At 33.8% G+C, this 21,035-nt stretch overlaps 1 protein-coding gene across 1 annotated transcript; it reads left to right on the forward strand.

Moving 5' to 3' along the window:
* Positions 1–857: 857 nt before the first annotated feature.
* On the forward strand, positions 858–20,252 carry LOC106130615 (protein DDI1 homolog 2). The gene is made up of 10 exons (XM_013329510.2): positions 858–1,347; positions 1,609–1,812; positions 1,897–1,963; positions 2,834–2,992; positions 7,061–7,159; positions 7,714–7,876; positions 9,377–9,566; positions 16,483–16,545; positions 17,554–17,648; positions 17,808–20,252. The coding sequence occupies exons 1-10, from the start codon at positions 1,086–1,088 to the stop codon at positions 17,886–17,888; spliced, it is 1,383 nt and encodes a 460-aa protein (XP_013184964.1). The 5' UTR covers positions 858–1,085; the 3' UTR covers positions 17,889–20,252.
* The last annotated feature ends 783 nt before the right edge of the window (positions 20,253–21,035 follow it).

A 21,035-nucleotide genomic window follows, 5' to 3' on the forward strand; every position in this document is an offset into this window, starting at 1 on the left:
TTTCAGTTTCTTCAAGACTTGACTATATGTTTAATTATATGTATTAAAAATTTGAAACGTTAACGTTAATTATACAGGGTGATTTTTAATTCAACTGCATAAATTTAACTGTTAAGTGTACTCATCTAAAGGGTATTTAAAAACGTTAAAAGAAAAATATCGGTTCATATTTCAGAAAGTAAGAAAAAAAATAAAAGTATCAAAATCCACGATCCTAAATACGTCATATCACCCCGGCCGGATTCAGAGGTCAACGACACAATTCATTCAGCTAAGCGATCTCGACAACTCTGTAGGTACTTTCCTTGATCTTGATACTAGAAAAATATTTTTTTTTCAGACATTTATTTACATGTTTAGTTTTAATTTCTTTTTGTAGTATTGGTCTTTAATAAAGCGTGTGACGTAGTTATTGAGGGTTTTTTAAATGTGAAAATGATGACGTTTAATTTAAATAAAAATAGGCTCAAATGGCTCAGAACCATGGGTATAATCTATGTTTAAAAGGATGCAGTTGTTTTAAATGTCACCCTGTATAAAAATAAACAGATGGTTAAGTGCGGTTTAAAACAAAAAGAAATATTGGTATGGCTTACTGACTTGAAATTATTGTTTATACATGAGCCAATCCAATCCGAAAATGGTGGTATAACAATGGACCGGTTTCATCGATGCCTTGAGGATGGGATTGGCTTAGAGGAATGGCTCGAAAAATCGCCCTGGTTTAAGTAGCCGTCGTAGTAATATAATACCGCTTAATTTATTGTCTGATTCTGAGGTCTGATTCTAATTTCTGAATAACGACAACATTAATATCTTTTGTCCCAGGAAAAATCAATACTATCAGTATTTTTTTATACTGGCAACACCTATCTCCCTCGCTCGAACATTTTGCTAGGTAGGGAGAGGGTTTTGCTTTCAGTCCAGCCAAAACTTTCTGCGTTTTTGTTGAAGGAGGCAGAAGTCAACGAAGCACAGTGATGGTGATCTAAAAAGATGTTTTGGCTTGTCATCCCCGAAATATAAACACTATACAAACCGCGCTCTTTGTTCGTTCCAAGTCGGCATATCACCAAAATTTCACAATGAAAATTACAGTGACCACTCTCAATGACGAGATTTTCGTCTTGGACGTCTCAGAAGATCTGGAGCTGGAGAATTTCAAGGCGTTCTGCGAAATTGAATCAGGATTTCCCGCGAAAGACATCACTTTGAACTTCAACGGCAAGCCTCTTCTGGACGATAAGAAATCATTGAAGGAGCATGGCGTGCACGACGGAGATGTCATCGTGCTGCTACATATGCTGCAATCAGCGTCGAACCTCAACGTGAACGACTCGAGCCAAGGTAACAATGTTTTCCTCTTACAATGTTATCACGTCCACTCGCAATCTGCTTTGTCATCTTGTGTTTATGTCAGTGACATTGCGCGTCAGAAAAATTGTCATAAATATCGGACTGGCCAAGAACTGGCATTTTTTAAATGAAATTCAATGTCACTATGAAAACATAAAAAAGAATCATAAATGATGACAAAGCTGTCATAGACATTAATCAGATATTCAAATATTTTTTAAATAAATGCAAAAAATTTCCTCTACCTTGCAGCTTTGCCATCAGGGTTGGCTAACTTAGACTTCAGCAACATCCAAGTGCCGACTGGAGCGAGCACTTCTATGGCTTCTCGAAATCCACCAGTCGAGGAAGATCCCCGTATCATTCGTGAGATGTTTCTCGCGAATCCAGACCAACTCGCATTGCTCAAGCAGAACAATCCAAGATTAGCGGATGCCCTTCTCAGCGGCAACCTTGGTGAGCCCCCATACATTCTATATAACAAAATTTGAATTTCAGATATGTTGCTGTCTAATACATTTGAATATATTTTTTGCACAGATACATTTGCATCGGTGCTTCGAGAACAAATATCTGCAAGAACGGAGCGCCAGCAACAAAGAATAAGGTAAAGTACACATGTATTTACATTTCTTGTTTTAATTTTTTTTTCCACTAAATTCTTGTCCCTCTGCAATATGCTAAAGGCATGATAGTATCTGTTAACTTTTCTTCCCTACCTTATGACACTATGTTTTTCGTTTAACTTTCAATTCCCTTAACACCCCTCCCTTATTAAATGTTCAGTTTTGTTAGTTTGTTAAAGTTTTGTTAGTCATTGTCTCTTTAACAAAGTCAAATCAATGACTATCAAAAATACATGTACATATTTTGCCATATAGTAAGTAATTATTTAATAACCTAATTGTAAACAATAATATATTTATAGTCATTTCTAAAATGCCAGACACAGCTATTTTAATTATAAAGACATAAGAATAATCTGTCATTAGTAATTACTATTACATGGCGTCATTACACTTGCACAACAATGCATTTTGCGGTTTATTACCGTTAATTATAATGTGACTAAACTACTTAAAATATGTATTAATAAAAATGTCGAAATTTTTTTTTACCAATTTATTAAGTTGGAACAGTAAAATGAGCTGTATCAGAAACAAAGATACCACAAACTCTTGGAACTATGCAGCATATACATATGTATACAAAACATAATTTTATATAGTAAAAAATATATTTCCTTAGCTTGGTTCACAATGAAAAAGATAAGCTTGTGTTATCTGAGATATTTATATTTTTGGGATGGGACTCTGGAATTATTAATATTCAGAGTACACTGATTTCCTAAACATAAAATCCCTTACACACCAAAATAAAAATACATACTTATGACAACATTAAAATATCATTAACATTAATAAAATAATAACAATAAATCTTCAAAGAGTACTAATTTATCAAATTTTAATCTTAGGATGATGAACTCTGACCCATTCGATACTGAAGCTCAAAGAATGATAGCCGAAGAGATCCGGCAGAAAAATATTGAAGCCAACATGGAAGCTGCCATGGAGTACAACCCCGAGACTTTCGGCACAGTGGTCATGCTTTACATAAACTGTCATGTCAATGGGTAAGTGTTAAATAAACCTTTCAGGTCCTCTTACATACATGCAATCATGACTCCATCCCTTACTGAGTGACTAAATGTAGACAGAGTCTCCGAAAGACTGAAAGACAACGCTTATTGCTAAATTAACGAACTGAGATTAAAATAGTGCCAGGTTGCTAGCCCATTGCATAAAAGAAGAATCAGCCCCCGTACTATGGCACGCGTTAATCCGTTTTTACCGTGCGAAAAACTATCGCTGTTTCATACTTTAGTGATAAAGACGCACAGCATATTCGAAGAGTTGAACATATATATCAGGAACAAGGATAGATAGATCTATAGGATGTGATGGAAGTGAGATTCAAAGATTGACAGGTTGCTGGCTCATCAGCTAAAACAACTTATAACGCCTTAGATAGATCTCATTTCTGTCATAATATGTATTTATTTTGAAATATTCATTAAAACCATTTTCTTAATGTAGTCAAGGTGCATTCGTCCACGGTCTAGGTTAAAGTAATTAATATCTGTTTTTAAAAATAATAGTTTAAAAAAAACTAAAAAACTACGCTTTATTGCTAATCAAACTAAAAAATAGAAAATAAAATTTAAAGACAAAGGAATTATAAAACAGTAGTAGCAAGTCGAACAATCGGTTATAGTCAATTACCTCCGATTAAAATTATAACAAAATTAAATTTATAAACAAAACAATTGAAATCTGAGTAAAAAGCGTGGGGTGCCTGATGTAGTAAATATTAAAATCATTCTATTAGCATATATTTATGACAAGAGAGTTATGAAAATGAAGTAAAATGCACCCCACGCTTTTTACTCTGATTTAAATTGTTTTGTTTATAAATTTAATTTTGTTATAATTTTAATCGGAGGTAATTGACTATAACCGATTGTTCGACTTGCTACTACTGTTTTATAATTCCTTTGTCTTTAAATTTTATTTTCTATTTTTTAGTTTGATTAGCAATAAAGCGTAGTTTTTTAGTTTTTTTTAAACTATTATTTATTTTCTATTTTTTAGTTTGATTAGCAATAAAACGCCTAGTTTTTTAGTTTTTTTATACAATTATTTTTTGGTAGAAGTGTTAACTTCCTACTACTTCTACTACGCTGTATAACTATCTTACTAGAAATGACTTTTGCAACCATGCGCCCATCGTCGGAGGTTTTCACAACTAACTTTCTTAAAGTTATATGTGGCCTGATTGGATTAAATCTCATAATATTCTCATCATCATGATTCTTTTTTAGGCGATGGGCTAGCAACCTGTCACTATTTGAATCTCAATTCTATCTTAAAGCCCAATAGCTGAAGGTGGCTTATCAGTCTTTACAAGACTGTTGGCTCTGTCTACCCCGCAAGGGATATAGACGTGATTATATGTATGCATGTATGTATGATGATTGTTAAACCCAGTTGAAAAGAATTTTATAGTGATAAATCACTGTTAATAATATTTTTGACTATCCAGCAAACATAACAATTTTCGATTGTGGCCTTGCCAGGAATCAAACCACAAGATTAAGAGGCAGATTGATACAGGAACAAAAATATTTCAAACATACCTCCACTGCCTTTACAACCAGGAACGCAACAATGTTTATCTGAAGACATCGTGGCACTTTTGTAGTAAAATCTGTCTTTCACAAAAACAAACACAAACTTGGGACTCCTATCTCAAATAATCAGGTACTTTTTACAGGAGTCCTATCTCAAAATATCTGCACAACACAGTGAACACAGTCAGAGTCCAATCTCAGATGATAAAATCACACGAATATCCGGAAGAACAAAGCTCGACTCAACGGAAGATTCCAAACTCCAAATAACGACAAGTTATCAGCACAAAACAAAGTGCAAATAGGTAAATACACAGGCACCGGTAAAAAAACAGAAAGAAAGTTTACAGGTGTTAGAATCGAATTCAAAACTTACTGCAAAACTTATTTTACATAAATAAACAAACTGTCACTCATTTTCCAAGCGAGTATTACAGTGTTGCTATTATAAATATGCAAAAGTTACATAATGTTAATTCAAGAATCGCATTAATATGTTAAATACGTATTAAATATCGCAAAGTTCTGTAGGTAGTAACTTTATTCTTGTATTGTTGTAAATTTAGTTGTTCAATTTTCATTTATTACTTTTGTTTTATTACTTATATATTTTTTATTGTTTTAAAATATTCTACTAATTCTACTATTGTTTCTAATGGTAATTCTAAATGGAGCGATGCGATGAAATAAAAAAGCCTCAGGTTAATAGTAACATTATATGGAAATATATTACATCTCTTTTTGGACTCCTTATACGTCAGAACTTCTTGGTTTCTTGTATGGAGATTACTGGCACTGGTGCTATCTCTGTCTCTCTTACTCTCATACGAAGGATCTAAAAATGAATTTATTAATCCTGGCAGTTTTAATAAGGATAATGAGAAACTCTTATCAAAATATTGCATTGTCATCGGTCCTTGATACGTGTGCAAAGTTTCAAGTTGATCAGACGTTTAGAAATCAGTGAAAATTAAGCTCAAAGATTCCGTTACATACATACATACATACATACATACATACATACATACAACCCAAGCTAATAAAAGCGTAGTAATAAATCTTTTTATATTTCTTTGTTATCCCTTTTATACACGTGGGCGTATAAGAATGACATAGGGTACCCTTTACGGTACTGTTCCCGTGGGACTTTGATCCTTCTAAGTCATTATCTTTGGAGGTTTTTCGTATTTCCTCTGAATATCGGGTCAGAGGTGTTAATGAAGGCCAGAATGTTATTACATCTAATTTCCTTATTGAAATTATAGCGATGGACTTGTGCGAACGGAGTCGCGTGCTAAAGCTAGTTGGACATAAATCTTATCGACGTAGACAGTCGGTCAATGATCCTGTGGATGTGATGGGAATTCGCGCATGCTCTTAACTGCGATAGCAATTATTGAACGAATGTTAGTCGTTAGGACTTATGTTGAACTAGGCTTCTTCAGAGTCTCTGATCGTGTTTCGTATAGGTTTTTTCTTTAAGACGATGTGATGGCAACCTGTCATTATTGACAGCTTAACAGCTGAACGTGGCCTATCAGATTTTTCAGAACTGCTGGCTCTGTCTACCTCGCAAGGGATATGGACGTGATTATATGAATGAATGAATGAATAATGTTGTCATTAGGGATTATATCGCTCTGGGTTTCTCCCGCGGCTATTACACCACACTTTGTGATATAGTAGCGACGAAAGTCTTCAAATGCGCCGCACAATGTTTTTATTAACATCTTGTTTCCCTTAAAATTACTGAAGCTTTCATCATAAACAGATAAAGAGACAAAGAACTGGCAACAAATTAGAAAAAAGTAGGTAATTTTTTGGCAAAGAAAATCATTAAAAATCGCTACATGTGGCGTATTTATATTGTCGCATTTCTGAAAACACCTAACTACTATCGCATCACTGTGCCAACCTTAAGATGAACGCCCTCAAGGGTAAACCGTGTAATTTGTGTGTGAAAATCATAAACATCACTGTTTATTTTTGTCTTATGAATGTGACCTAATATCACCGTGTGGGCGGGATCTTACAAATGCACAAGCGTTCTGCCAAACAAAAACAATTTTTATTGCTTTGCACGACTATGTGGCGGCGGGCGCGCGTTTGATCCTCGTATGTGGAGGTCGATAGGACTTACCTTCAACATACACGTACATACATATAGTCACGTCTATATCCTTTGCGGGGTAGACAGAACCAACAGTATTGAAAAGACTGAAAGGCCACGTTCAGTTGTATGGCTTTATGATGGAATTAAGATTCTATTATTCTATTTTAAAGTGACGGAAAACACACGCCACCTTAGAACCATTCCATATCTCACACTTAAATTTTTTCTGCCTGTTCATTCTACCTGGGCCCGGCGAAGGCGGTGTGGCCAGAGACTTGTTTCCCAGATATCCGAAAGAAGTACGTGTCTTATATATCAAATCGTCAAATCACCAATTTTGGGCAGCAGCCCAGGGTGTGCGTCACATGACACTGTGTAACCTTATTGAAATGTTCCAGATTCCCGGTGAAAGCATTCATTGATTCGGGAGCTCAAACAACCATAATGTCAGCTGCGTGTGCCGAGAGGTGCAACATCATGCGTCTTGTGGATACACGGTAACTATAACACTTTTATTATAATACATACATATATAAAAACACGCCTCTTTTCCGGAGGGGTAGGCAAAGACTACCTCTTCGCTCCATCCACATTCATAACTCTCTTCATGCAAGCTCGGCGATTTTGACTTGACCCTTTACCAGTACGTCCTTAATTTGATCAAGATACGTTCGTCTAGGTCTTCCCACTCCGACCTTTCCCTCCACACTCTCCTTGTATATCTGCTTAGTCAACCTGCTTTCATTCATCCTCTCCACATGACCGAACCATCTCAACATACCCTTTTCTATTCCTGTAACTACATCTTCTTTCACATCACAACATTCCCTTATCACGCTGTTCCTTATCCTTTTATTATAATCTATGCTAATATTTCAAACGAGGCAAAGTAACGTAACTTTCGGAAATATAGAACTGATCATAAAAAGTAATTCACCGTTTAAAAAATACATTATCTGCAGGTGTTATGAGTATATTTTTCAATTTAGTGGGAAAATAGTTAAGCTTTTATCCGTATAGGGCAGTGTTTAGAAGCTTTATTCTTTTACAGATGGGCCGGAATTGCAAAAGGCGTTGGCGTCCAACGCATCATCGGCCGCATCCACATGGTGCAGATGAGAATCGAGAAAGACTTCCTCACGACCTCATTCTCTGTGTTGGAAGAGCAGCCCATGGATATGCTGCTAGGGCTTGATATGCTCAAGAGGCATCAGGTATAATACATACATACATACATAAAAATCACGCCTCTTTCCCGGAGGGGTAGGCAGAGACTACCTCTTTCCACTTGCCACGATCACTGCATACTTGCATACATAAAGATAAAAAATAAAAATAAAATAAAATACTTCCTTCGCTTCATCCACATTCATAACATCAGGTATAATAATCTACCAGAAAATTCTACAGAGTTGTTCCTACACTACTTGAGTTTTCGTATTAAAATTAGTGATACGCTCGGTGGCACAGTTCTTACTCAGCCACATGGCTGACAAATGGTACATACCAATGATCTTTTTGAGTTATGTACATTTCTTTTAATGCTAACCGATGCTTTTACGGTGAAGGAAAACATCGTGAGGAAACCTACACATTCAGGTAGCTCGACTTGGGACCATGACGTAATTTGGGTATGGTTCCCCTTCAAAGGTTGTGGAAATAGGCGGGAGTCGCTTCGTGCAAAAACTTGGATCCTAGTCTTAGGCTCTCCCTGGGCTCCTCCCCAGAGAGATGATGATGATGTAACCGGAAGTAACGCCAGGTGGAACTGAGGTCAAAAGCACTCAAATTCCCAAAATATATTATTAATGTATGCTAACGCGAACATACCGTTTTCCCTGACGTTTCAAACGGGTTGCACCGAAATAATGCAAAACGGTCGATTAAGTAGGAATGTGACAAAATAATCTATTATTGATAATCGATTAAAAATTTTTAAAGTAAAAATCGATTTCAATCCGTGATTTTTTTAAAATTAATAATTGATAAATAATCGATTATTTAAAATCATGTAATAAATGCACTCCGACATTACGTTTTTGTCCTCTGGCTTGGAGCCCGGAACGCGAACTGCCAAATAATACTATCATAGCTCCATAATATTACATTAACGCCATCTCTGCATTCATTCTGTGCTTTTAAAACAGTTTAGATGATTAATTTAATACATTCTCTAGATGGAGTTGTCGATGAACTGCATTTTACCGACATTCGGTTGATATGTTATTCATTACTAGCGACCCGCCCCGGCTTCGCACGAGTGCAAAATTTTGTTATTATACATAAAAACCTTCCTCTTGAATCACTCTACCTGTTACAAAAAACCGCATCAAAATCCGTTGCGTAATTTTAAAGATTTAAGCATACAGACTAAAATAACGACTTTGTTTTATACTATGTAGTGATTCGTTGCTGAAACTTAATTTTTCAAACTTCATTTCTAAAAACTTTAATTTGTGTTGAATATTTAAGAACTTACTGTTTCTGTTGTTTATTTTTAATGAATAAATCTAAAAGATATAATGTATATGGCGTTTAATTTGACATTAATATGCATACTATAATATATATTAATATGATTAATAAATCGATTTTTTATTAATCGATTTTTCATATTTAAAAAATAAACCGATTAGATAAAAATCGATTTTGAATCAGCAATGTCACATCCCTACGATTTAGGATATTGCGAAAACCAATGTCTTTTCACACAGTGCAACATCGACTTGAAACGCAACGTTCTGCGCATCGGGACCACTGGTACCGAGACCCCATTCTTGCCAGAGTCCGACCTCCCGGAGTGCGCGAGACTGTCCGGGTACTCTGAAGACGAGATCGTCAACCAATCCGTGAAGGACCACGAGGAACGCCAGGTGAAGGAAGCCATGGAGAAGTCCAGACAAGGTGGGCGCGCTAAAAAGAAATGAACTGTCTAAATTTAATAATGTGAAACGTTATCTTTTGTCAACTCTTGGCGTTCGTTTTTAGTAATGTTGGAAACATAAAAACAGTATAATTTATTGTTGTTTTTGTGTGTGTTTTTTAGATTTTTTTACAGGTGTGTGTGTGTGTGTGTGATTAATAGAGATCGGATAATCGGATGCATCTTTACCTAAAGTAATATTTTGGCTATGAAAGTATGGAGGCGGCTTCTTGCTTTCGGGATTCGAATTATTTTGAATCACGGAAATTTTATTAAACAAGAAATTGAAACTTATCGTATACCTATTAGGTATGATAAACACCTTTATAAACGTAAGTGATGGATGATCATATTTATTAAAAATTTACCTACCTACCGGGATTCCAGAATTATACCGCGTGATTTTTTAGTCAGTACAAAAACTTTCTGAGGTTATTCAGACCATCAAACTGAACAACTTTCACCATAGGGCCATACATTCGAATACATAATTAGAACATTAAGTGTATCAATGCCGAATCTCGGTTCTATCATTAAGCCAAATAGCTGAACGTGGCCATTCAGTCTTTTCAAGACTGTTGGCTCTGTCTACCCCGCAAGGGATATAGACGTGATCATATGTATGTATGTATGTATGCCGAATCCCGGAATTTTTGAGGTACAGAAGTACGTTCCATACTAACCCAACACCCCAACTTTAGGTAAATATGCATCCGAATATCCGATCTCTGGTGATTAATGTATGTACACGTATTTTTATGGATATGAAATTTTTGTTAGGGACATACTTAAAAGTCTAAAATTGGTTGTTTTAAGACAAGATTGGGGAATTTAGCCGAAGCAGAAAAATAACTGCTTATTAATGTTAACCCCTAAGAGTCCAACTTTGAAATTAACTTCTCTTTTTAAAGGGATAAACAAAATTTAGCGTTTTAGGGCTTTCAGATGTCAGATTAAATTCTGAAAATGTGATAGCATCTAGACTTCGGTATTGAGAAAATAATCTACTAACTTAGGAAATCTAAGACCTTACGTTCTCGGAGTTTGTAGAAGTTTTCATAACATCGCAAATAAAATGAAAGAATCCTCTCGTTAAGGGCCCGCACACACTAACGACTTTGATGGAAAACCTGCTTGCATCAGCTTAAACTTTCTAGCCGATTTTTATTTATTTTGTTTATTTATCTATATGGGAATTAATCTTTCCGGAATACGTCTCAAGTCTCTTTAACAATGAGTCATTTCAGTAAATAGGCCTTTTTGGGTCATTGTCTATTCCCGGAATTATGGTACTAATGGGTGCTTTACCTGCCCTTATTGTGAATTGACGATAAATGTTTGAAACACAACAAATATACAATACATACTTTCATATTGAAAGCAGACTAGGCAAATACAATAATTACCTAAGCGAGAAAGAGGCCAGGTACACTGCGTTTTTGTTTAAAATCCACATTGAAAAGAAACATTTGAAACTTATCTGTACGTAAATTTTGGTTCCTTTATATCGTTGAACTAACGCAGTAAAACGCACATTGCACGTGGGCACTTTAGATTCAGCCGACGCTGGCAATTAACTTTAAAAGGAATTTTGTAAGGATTTATTGCGCCAGGAAAGTTTTTAATAAAAACAAAAGAGTTGGAGTTTCTGTTTAGAAAAGGAATCCAAACAGATTCTTCAAATGTCAACGAAATTCTTGCAAACAATTTGTTGCCTTCTTTTTGCTTTAGAAAAAGATGGGGAAACGACAGTTAGTTAAGATGATTATGGATGGATTTTTTTTATTACTTTTACATACGTATAATCACGTCTGTATGCGTCTATGTCCCTTGCGGGGTAGACATGGCCACGTTCAACTGTTTGGCTTTATGATAGTATAGTGACAGGTTGCTAGCCCATCGTATAAAAAATTAATCCCGAGTTTGTGAGCCTATCGCTTAGTCTCCTTTTACGACATCCATAGCAAAAAGATGTAGTGGTCCCTTTTTTTTTCTAATGCTGCCGAACGCCACACGACACTTAATTTCTTTTAAATGGTAAAATATAACATACAAACATTAATAAAAGGCGTAACCATAAACAAACTATATATTGTGGTAAAAACTATCTTTTACTTAGTACTTAATAATAATAATCCTTTATTTATTTTCCTCCACAATAACAATACCTTTACATATAAAACAATAGTATGACTTCTGTTACATAATTATATTGTGGAGAACTGGCGCCTATACTAGGTCCTAGAAGAACCTGTGTTACAGGTCACCAGGTCTCCCTTCACTTCGGTTGCCGTTTCATGCATTTGTGAAAATGATGTACCTATTTCCTTTTTTCAATGTCTCACAAGACGAGGACATACCAGTTGTATCTGCAGGTACATATATACAAACATATTCCCTTATCTATGACGTAGCAAATATTTTTTACTGTCTTTTGTTTTATTACTTACTACGTACTTTTGGTTTAATCAAAGTCCATCGAAACGTAAGGTTTTTTTCGGATACCCTATGTCTTCATCTAGTACTGGTTTGCAAAGAGGATGAGGCTATGGCATTAAGATGAGAAAAAAAAAACAAAAGCATAATTTGTTATTGATTAATGGATAGCACGGATGGATTTTTATTTTATTTTTGGGTTTTTAATCGTAACTATTGATAAAATGTTATCGTAAAAAATAACGGTATTTTGTTTAGTTCTTAGTTAACGTATCATGCATTTGTGATAATAATTTATATCTTTCTTTTATTCTCTCACAAGATGACGGAATACCGGTTGTGTCAGCAGGTACATACAAAAATATATACTCTTATCAAATATTTTTTATTGTCTCTGCTTAATATTTTACTTCTATGCGAATTTTTAAATAAAAATACCATATATTCTCTCTCTCTCATCTCTCATTTAAATAAAAAAAAAATTACGAGACATGTATTAGTTCCTAAAAAACAATAGTTGTTTTGTTCAACTATTTATTAATAATATTATTATTTATTGATGAAAATTATATTTTTCCTTTCTTTTTCTGTTCCACAAGCTATGGATATACCGATTGTATCAGCAGGTATATATACAAACATATTCCCTTAATTTTGTTTGTTGCCAATAGTTCTTTTCTGTCTCATTGCCTATTATTGACTTCGAATAGAATAATTAAAATATATTCATAAAAATTTCATTATAAATCTACAATTGTATAGCTTAGAAAAAACAAAAATGAAATTATCACATTAACAGATAATATTTTGCATTTATTATATTAATATGGGAGTATGATTTTTTGTTTTAAAAATTATAAAAGAAAAAACCGTAAGATAGAGAAATGATCTCGTTAAACCGATATTTAGATGTTATCGTATTATGCATTAGGTATATATAAAAATAATGTATTTCTTTCTCTTCGTGCCCCACAAGATGACGATATACCGATTGTATCAGCAGGTATATATAACATTACAAACATATTATCTTATTAAATATTTCATTGCTGTCTCTTTCTAAATTTTTAATTCTGGGGGTATATAGAAACACAAAAAATCCCTATGTTCGACCTCATGTCATTGATTATATTGATACAACATTTTATCAATATCAGTTTATAGGTTTTGCCGTAAAAGCTTACACATAGACTTAAACATTAGCACGGGTAGCATTTGTAAACCTTCCCTAGAGAACGCCCTCCAAGGAACAAAATTCGTCCACAGCTTTCCAAGATAAGCGCATACATACATACAGACAGAGGAACTAGGGAGACTTTATAATATGTAGTCATTAGTACAGATCTATAAAATTGATATAATTTAATATTTTATCGTATTAACCTTGTATAAATACCGTAATACAAACAATACTGTAAAATATTTACTTGAATATTTTCTTTTTGTATTATGCATTTGTGAAAATAATGTGTTTCCATTGTTTTAATGTCTCACAAGACGACGAAATACTCGTTGTATCAGCAGGTATATATAAACATGTCACTTTTTATTTCTTAACTGTCTGATAGTTTAATAATGGCTTTGAATAATAATAAATATATTGTATTGATACAAAAAAAATCATCAAGAATTTATTCAACTGTACTATATCCGTTAAAACGTTCAAATTACATATCGACTAGAGAACAAAAAAACATTCGCATATGTAATATTAGTATGAAAGTAGTAAAAGATTTTTTTAAATTAAATTTTTTGAATTGTTACTATGCATCTGTGAAAATAATGTGTTTCACTTTTTTTCTATCCCACAAGATATGGAACTACCAATTGAATTAGCAGGTATATTCAGACATATTTCCTTGTTATTTTTGTAGCATATATCTCTTAACAATTTTTTTACTCAGATAATCAAACTATAATCATACAAAATTTCAATAAAATCATCTGTTTAATGGCATAGCTGTGAAAGCGTACATAGATGATATAAAACAAAAAAATTACATGTAATATACAATCTTTCCATGTACAAGATATTTTTTTTTAAATTATTTCAGATGTCGATTTCGACTTTTAAATAAAGTAAAAAATTGACAAGCTTGGTAAAATAATGTAGTAAATAAAACCTATCTACTGTTTCGTTATCATATCGTTTCGTTGTGCCTTTGAGAGAATAATGTGATTCCATTTTTTTCCTGTCTCACAAGACATGGAAATACCGGAAGTATCAGCAGGTACATACAAACATATTCCCTTATTATTTTTGTAGGAAATATTTCTGTACTGTCTCAAAGTCTATAATTGACTTCAGATAATAAATCCATGGCCATACATGATTTCATTAAAAATCGGTTCAATGGTTAAACCATAAAAGCGGGACTGAAACATGTTCGTGTTTTAATAATTGGTATTATTATTTGTTTTAAAAGAATAGATTTTCAAAATTGGATACAAGGTATCACTTATTGACGTCACATCAGTTAAATCTAATTATAACTAGGTACCGCTTCCAAAGCGCATGTGTAGAAGAAGCGGCGAAACAAACTACACAGCACTAATAAATCTTTGTTAAAACAGAGACAAAAAATCTTCATCGTAACCATTATTTATATTTATTTCCTTCTACTGTCCCACAAGAAGAGGAAATACCGATTATATCAGCAGGTATATAAAAACATCAATAACATACTTATTCACTTTTTTTCTTTCCAGTCAATTATCAAATAAGCATAGGATATTAAAAACTTAATAAAATTTAAACTTCATCTAAATCCTAAGAAAAAGTATTTCTTGTTTATACATTTATTATTTATATGCTATAGCAAATATTGATTTTATTCTATGGATACATTTTTTTTTAATATTCTTTAGCAAATACAAGTACGAGTACTTATCACGTCGATCTGTTACGGAGTAGAAAGAACCAATAATCACAAGATGTTTGATAAGATTCCGGATATTTAAAAGAAAAAAGATTTTTGTTTTGTATTTCTTTTATAATTTATCAATTGCATGTAATTTATGTGTAGTTATTCCTAAAAGCAATATAAAGTGAATGTGTTATTCTCAAAATTGCTAGCAGTTGCACGCAGTACCGTAACTAGCATTTCCTGCACCCCATGCGTGCTCCGGTAACTGCGCCCTTAGGTCTATCTTCTAAATATTCTCTTATAATAAACATCAGTCAGGTCCTTATCTGCCATTTGTAAGAAAAACTAGTATTGTTATCGTCTTCCTCATCAGTATTCGTAGAAATAGTCAAATTAAGTCACGGATTGCATCTAATATTATATAGTATCTGTGACGGATTTTGATCGTGTCGTGACTTGGTGTTCATAACTATAGCTTATCTTTAGGTACATTTTTGCGGTCTTTATCTGGCTATATATTTGCGCCCTTCGAGATCTGTGCCCAGTGCGTGGCCCCGCCCCTATTTACGGCACTGCTTGCACCGTCTTCCATGTAAATTTTCATAAATTCTTTACCTGCATGCCAAATTTTACCGAACTCCGAGAAGTTAGCTTGTAAGTTTATAAATACATCCTCCTTTTAATAATTTTTAATTTATTATATTAAAACATAGGTGGAAAAATAGAAGTAATAAGACTGACTGTCACAACGTGCATGCAAGATTTCACTTGCCATCGCTATGAGTACTTGTTTTATTAATTTAATTTTAATTGAAACTAATAAAACAAATTAATTTAAATTTGAACTAATTTGTTTTATTATTTTAAAATTTAATTTCAAGTAGTTTTGTGACTGGAATTAAGTAGATTAAAGTATTGGCTCTAGCAATAATAATAACCTTTATTAGTATTATGTAATATTTTACTACTTATAATGTCTCTATTTAAAAAAAAACTCATGTTGTTTCACTGGTGTAATTTCTTGCCACCAACTTCTAGTCCTTTTTATAATGTTGAAGAACATTACATCATCTTTTACTAAGTCATCCTTGGACCACTATTAGTAGTATATTAAATATATTTTTTTATCCCTTAATTTAAAATTGTTTCAAAAATCTGCCTTACATGTTTAAATAAATAAAGTAATATTTTCATTGGACTGCCCCGTAAAGAATAAAGACGTGATTATATGTATTTATAGCAATGTTGGTGGCTATTGGTTTTATTTTACAAAAACAGAAAAAATATTATACCTATAGAAATGGCATATTGTGCTTAAATTTCTTGATATTTGTCGTCGGTTTGCATGGCCCTTTATGCGCAGTTGTTAAGTTGAGATTTAGAATTATAGAATTTAGAATTGAAATGAAAGATTGAAATGTTATGGTGGCTGATGGTTGTAACTTCTATCAGTTGCGAAGACATTTTCAACATTATTTTTATTAAAAAGTTATTTGTTGTATATTAGAGAGAATGACTTAGTTAGATGTATTCTAGTATATGTTACATTTATTTCCTAAATGTCTATGGTATTAACTATTACTTTTGTCTATAGAAGAGGAAGCCCGCCCCTCGTCCGCTGCTCAATCTACTGCCGGCGGCAGTGGACAAAGAGTTGGTAAGTAGCGTCCGTAGTACCTTCATACATACTTACTGTAAATGTGTAAGTGTGTTTGTTTTAACGTCTTTCACGTCAAACCACTGAACAGATCGTCATAAAATTTTGCACGTAAATAGTACAGAGAAGGACAGATGGTAATATTTATGCAGACGAAACCGCGGGCGGAGACTAGTATATGGATATATACTAGTCTCCGCCCGCGGTTTCGCGGTACTCACGGGCGCGATGGTATGAATATACCATCAAGAGATTGAGTTTTGAAAAATTTTAAAAAATTTTGTGTAGACTATAATTTTTGTTAAAAGAGAACCGCGTCCAATCGCTATCCTCCTTTTTTGAAGTCGCTTATTTCTAAAACCTTCTCCTTAGTGTACCAAATACTGACCTGAAACCTGAAAACCGCATCAAAATCGGTTTAGTGAAACGCAAGATAATCACGGGACAAACATACATACATACATATCAACCGAGAACCACCTTTTTGAACATACATACATACATATGGTCACGTCTATATCCCTTGCGGGGTAGACAGAGCCAACAGTCTTGAAAAGACTGAATGGCCACGTTCAGCTATTTGACTTAATGATAGAACCAAGATTCAAATAGGGACAGGTTGCTAGCCCATCGCCTAAAAGAGGAATCCTAAGTTTATAAGCCTATCCCTTAGTCGCCTTTTACGACATCCATGGGAAAGAGATGGAGTGGTCCTATTCTTTTTTGTAATAGTGCCGGGAACCACACGGCAAAACACACCTTTTTGAAGCCGGTTAAAAAGCGCGTTAAAGTCTGTGAGCTCACATTTTCTCTGAATAATCTCGAGCTTTGTTTATGTCGTTCATACCCTTCTTTTCAATAGTAGACAAAAACTACATCTTTTCACATGTCACGATCCTGCACACCTTCGCTTTATCCACGTACATCACTCTGTTTGTGTATTTTTTTTGCATTATACAATTTGTTTGTCATGTAACCTCATTGGTATAAACATTATTTCTTTTTAAGGTCTGAACGACCCCAGCCAGACCATTCTTCCGACTGACAAATTTGGGGAGACTGAAGTTGAAGAAATTCTTGCCCTCGGCTTTACCAGGGAGCAGGTGAGCGACAATTTTAAATTAAACCGTTTTACTTGACTTGCATTATAAAATACAATCGCCTGATGTTATTTGATTTGTTAGATTTAATTATAATTTTTCGCCTAACTATTGTTAAGAAGAGAAATGCGATTTTGAAACATTTTTTTTTCACATTCACAGGCCATCGTCGAGTTGCGTCGCTTCAACGGTGACAAGACCCAGGCGACTGTTGCACTGTTTGCCAAGTCGCTAAAATTCTGATATACGTTTAGAGGTTGTCGTCCATGGATCGTGCAGGGCTTTGAACTGCTCGATGCCATGAACCCGCCTACTCTCATGTAAGCGACGACAACCGGACCCACCCCACGCAACCAACTGATATATCCGCACATCCGGACAATTCTGATTATATCCGCAAATATCACGATTGTTTCACGGATTTAGGTACTGCGCAGTCTTAGACTGCTTTATTTTAGGAGTTTGGTGTCGTTTTACGCGTTACACGGATCCTACAATGAGGGTTTATTTAGACTGATGCACTAAATAGCTATTTTTAAATGTCAACATGACGTCTGTCAGTTGTCAAATAAAATTGGCGCCATCTGGCAGTAATCTCCTATACTCTCCAATTTGAAATTGTAACCGTTATCAGCTTTTCATTAGGCAATGTAAATAGGATACGTGTAACTCGTGTATTTTAATGATAGTTCTAATAAATTTGACGTACTTAGGTATTGATATAAAAACATAAATTGGTTTTATACTTATTATTTTTTTATAATGCTCGTTCTTAGAAAAACACGTATGGAAATATTTTATTAAGCCCGACTGGGCATCATAAAGCACAATTTTATTATATAATTTTAAATTTATTTACCACCTATCAATACCTACTTATGTCTGACATTAATAAATGTATTATGATAGGCTAAATCACATTTAATCCAACCTAAATCTATTGCATAATATTAGTGCATATGATCGCATATCGACCAGCAAACGTTCAAACTAATAGTGTGGTTTACCCTTATTTTCTAAAAATAGAATCTTTTCAAAGCAGTGGAAATAAAACAAATTTAATTCTTATATCAACGAGGTATGGAATTGGTTGAATTCGTATCGCCACTGCCTTTTAAAGGCTCAAATAGGATAAACGCGACAGTGAACAGTAACTGTCTTATTCAATATAGGTATATCATTATTTTACCAAGACTGTACTTTATTATTCGTCTATTTTAAATGTCGTAAGTGACATCAAATATTCGGTCTAATCAAAAGTGATCTGTCAAACGGCCATTTTGTATCGCCGTCCTGTTTTGACAGCATACGTCAGATGACGAAAGGTCCGTTTGAGAGAACATTTTCGTTTTGAATATAATATAGATATTTAGATAAGGGAGGGAGGCTACATGTAGGCGGTGACTGGTTAGCCTTTAGACAGGCATTTAGCAGTAATCATGATTAAATAGTGATACAATGACAATCTAGGCGTCTATTGTGGGCGAGGTAGGTAGGTTTTATACGAATGATGAAATGGGGAGTGAATTAAAAAAAATTATATATGACGCGTGGAGGAAGAGAATATATTTTGTATAATAATTTCATTTACTTTTCATTCTTTTTAAATGTCGAATCTACTTTCTTTTTTTCTTTATCTAAGCATATAACTGGACAGTACGAATATTTGTCAATAGTGAATTGATATTATACGTACCAAGTACGAATTTATTATAATACTCTACGTTCCTATTTTAAATTTATATACAGGGTTCCAAATTTTAATATTGAACAGGTTTTTTTTACTGAATATATTGTTTTATATACTTACTAAAATCTATTAGGAGGGTAGTTAGAACTTTATAATGAATTGGCTCACAATGGATTGCCCTGTTATGCTAAGTAAGTGTATTGAATAATCACGTCATTTATCCATTCTACTTTTTCTCCATAGTAGGGAGTAATTCTCATGCATAATCATTATCATAACTAATCGTAAGAAGTAGAACCAGCATCTTTATCAAATATATGTCTACTTTTGTCAAAATTTGTGTCCGTTTACTCAATATGAAACACATAATGGGATTTATGAACGTGTTACCATTATATACTTAGTGTTATGATTCGATCACGTAGGGAAAAAAAAGAAAAGGCTACGGCTGATAAATAGAAAAGGCTACAAGGTCGGAACACGGGTTTACGCGCCTTGTTCATCACTATTGTCAACAAAGTGTTAGTAGTCAAATATTGTGGTATGTACGGTGAGCTCAGGAGATTGATAGCCTTGATTGGTGTATGGAAGGTAGTCCGGGTATTACCAGAGCCGTGTGTACTTGTCAATTTCTTTAATCGGTCGAATCTTTGAAAGACTCCGTGTTATACATGTCAATAAAATAATGATCAAGCCCATATTTATTAATGATTTTACTAAAATGTTTTCCTTTTGTATACTTCACATTATCTTTAAACTTCACACCATTTTGCAGCAGATGTATTCATTTGTAGCATGCGCTCGCATTTCGTCGCATGCGTTTCTTTTTGTAATTCTAAAATATCGATATTGATTTTTGTATTTAGTTTAGATCTTACGTAATATATTTTGTATGTTTTAAAGGTTTGACATAAAAATCTTGTTTTATTTAATTGCAATAATATTCCTCCCCTTTAAATTAAGTAAAAATACTACAAAGATACAACATATGCGTATAATGTAATTAGACATACGCGATGATGAAGAAAGACAATACTGAAATAGATGAGAATTCGTATTATAGAAAAACCAATGAAAAAAGTATCATTTACGTTATTTAATAGTGTACTTTATAAATGTAACAAACAATGATTAGGCATTATGTTATTATCCGTCGTCCACCTCCGCCATATTTTGTGTGTCAGAATCGCGGGTGTACCTCGGTCCTGACGTCAGGATGGCGGGTGTACCTGTGTATTTTATTTTAAAATCTTTACATAGAAGGTAGGTACACTGAGGTACATATCAAGTACGTTTTTAATTCAAAACAGATATTTAAATCCGTGAGGTACACCCGCGATTCTGACACATCATATTTTAACCTATTCACATTTTAGACCCACAGAAATCTGATTAATAATACTCCTGTGAATATTTATATTTAGTACAATGGATATAAATGTATTAACGTTAATGTATACTATTTTATGGCAAGACTATTACAAATGGTTGAAAATAACATTTATCAATAATACTATGCCTTGATGGCCACATTATACTCATAATACCAATACATTTCTTTTGATATGATTTATATCTATGAATAGTTCTCGTAGTCGGCCATGGAAAGTAAATTATATCCAGTGATCCACTCGGCTTCAGTTTTTGGGAAATATGTAAATAGTTTCTTGTAATTTACTGAGGTGAACTTCATGATGAAT

The sequence above is a fragment of the Amyelois transitella genome, chromosome Z (assembly GCF_032362555.1).
Source record: "Amyelois transitella isolate CPQ chromosome Z, ilAmyTran1.1, whole genome shotgun sequence".
In the NCBI taxonomy this organism is placed as follows: domain Eukaryota; kingdom Metazoa; phylum Arthropoda; class Insecta; order Lepidoptera; family Pyralidae; genus Amyelois; species Amyelois transitella.